Source organism: Sinocyclocheilus grahami, unplaced genomic scaffold (genome assembly GCF_001515645.1).
Source record: "Sinocyclocheilus grahami isolate Dianchi unplaced genomic scaffold, SAMN03320097.WGS_v1.1 scaffold10126.1, whole genome shotgun sequence".
Lineage (NCBI taxonomy): Eukaryota > Metazoa > Chordata > Actinopteri > Cypriniformes > Cyprinidae > Sinocyclocheilus > Sinocyclocheilus grahami.
This window is the reverse complement of record NW_015513055.1, coordinates 4,601-5,447: the sequence shown is the minus strand read 5'-3', so window position 1 is coordinate 5,447 and position 847 is coordinate 4,601. Positions and strand designations below refer to the sequence as shown.

At 40.0% G+C, this 847-nt stretch overlaps 1 protein-coding gene across 1 annotated transcript in view; it reads left to right on the top strand.

Moving 5' to 3' along the window:
- Window position 1: 1 nt before the first annotated feature.
- LOC107578425 (lysosome-associated membrane glycoprotein 1-like) overlaps window positions 2-847 on the top strand; it is a gene marked incomplete at its 5' end in the record, with an annotated part of 3,220 nt that continues 2,374 nt past the window's right edge. Inside the window, 3 exons of the mRNA XM_016264383.1 lie at window positions 2-181; window positions 541-663; window positions 769-843. Of these exons, the coding sequence (XP_016119869.1) occupies window positions 2-181; window positions 541-663; window positions 769-843 (378 nt within the window). The remainder of the gene's footprint in view (window positions 182-540; window positions 664-768; window positions 844-847) is intronic.

Below are 847 nucleotides of genomic sequence, written 5' to 3'. Positions count from 1 at the left end.
TGCTGATGTTCCGCCTACTGTGGTCGCCCCTGAAACCAGCTCTCCTCCAGCTTCTCCTGCAACCCCTGGACCCCCCGAGCGAGGCAGCTACAATGTCACCAATGCCACTGATGCTGGCTGTCTCTTGGCACGGATGGGACTGCAACTCAACATTAGCTTTATTTCGAGCTCTCATGGCAAAGTACTTGCACATGCAGCTTTCACTTTCATTGGACAGGAGTAGCTTGAAACATTCTGCTAAATATCTCTTTTTCTGTTCAGTGGGTAAACAAACAAACTTTTTTAAATGACAGTTTAATTTTCCATTCTTAGCTTGTTGTGCACCTGAGATGACACATAGAAAAAGGACCTTTATGCTTCATTTCTATGACAAATACAATTTATTTGGCCATTATTAAAATTCCTTGGGTTGTCATGTAAATAAAGGGATTTGCTGGGATTAAGGGATTTGTATGACAATTTATGATTATAATTCAGAGTAATGAAGGTTTAGCCTCATTTGTAAATGTAATCTAAATGTAAACATACATTTCTTTCCAGACTGTCCAGGAGGTCTTGAACCTGCATCCAAACCTGGTTAAATTCTCTGGATCCTGCGATCCAGACAGTGCAACTCTCATACTCACTGAGGACAACATTACTCTGACTTTCAGCTTTTCTTTGGTAAGTTTCGCATCTCCTCCAATTATTTACCCTAATGCCCTCTTAAATTATTCAGACCATGTTGGTATTATCATAACATTTGAAATATGCTTGTTTCCTTTTCAGAATTCCACATCAAACAAGTATCATCTTAGTGGGTTGGAGTTGTCAGCTGCATTGCCTGATATGGCTAGTAAGTCAGTAT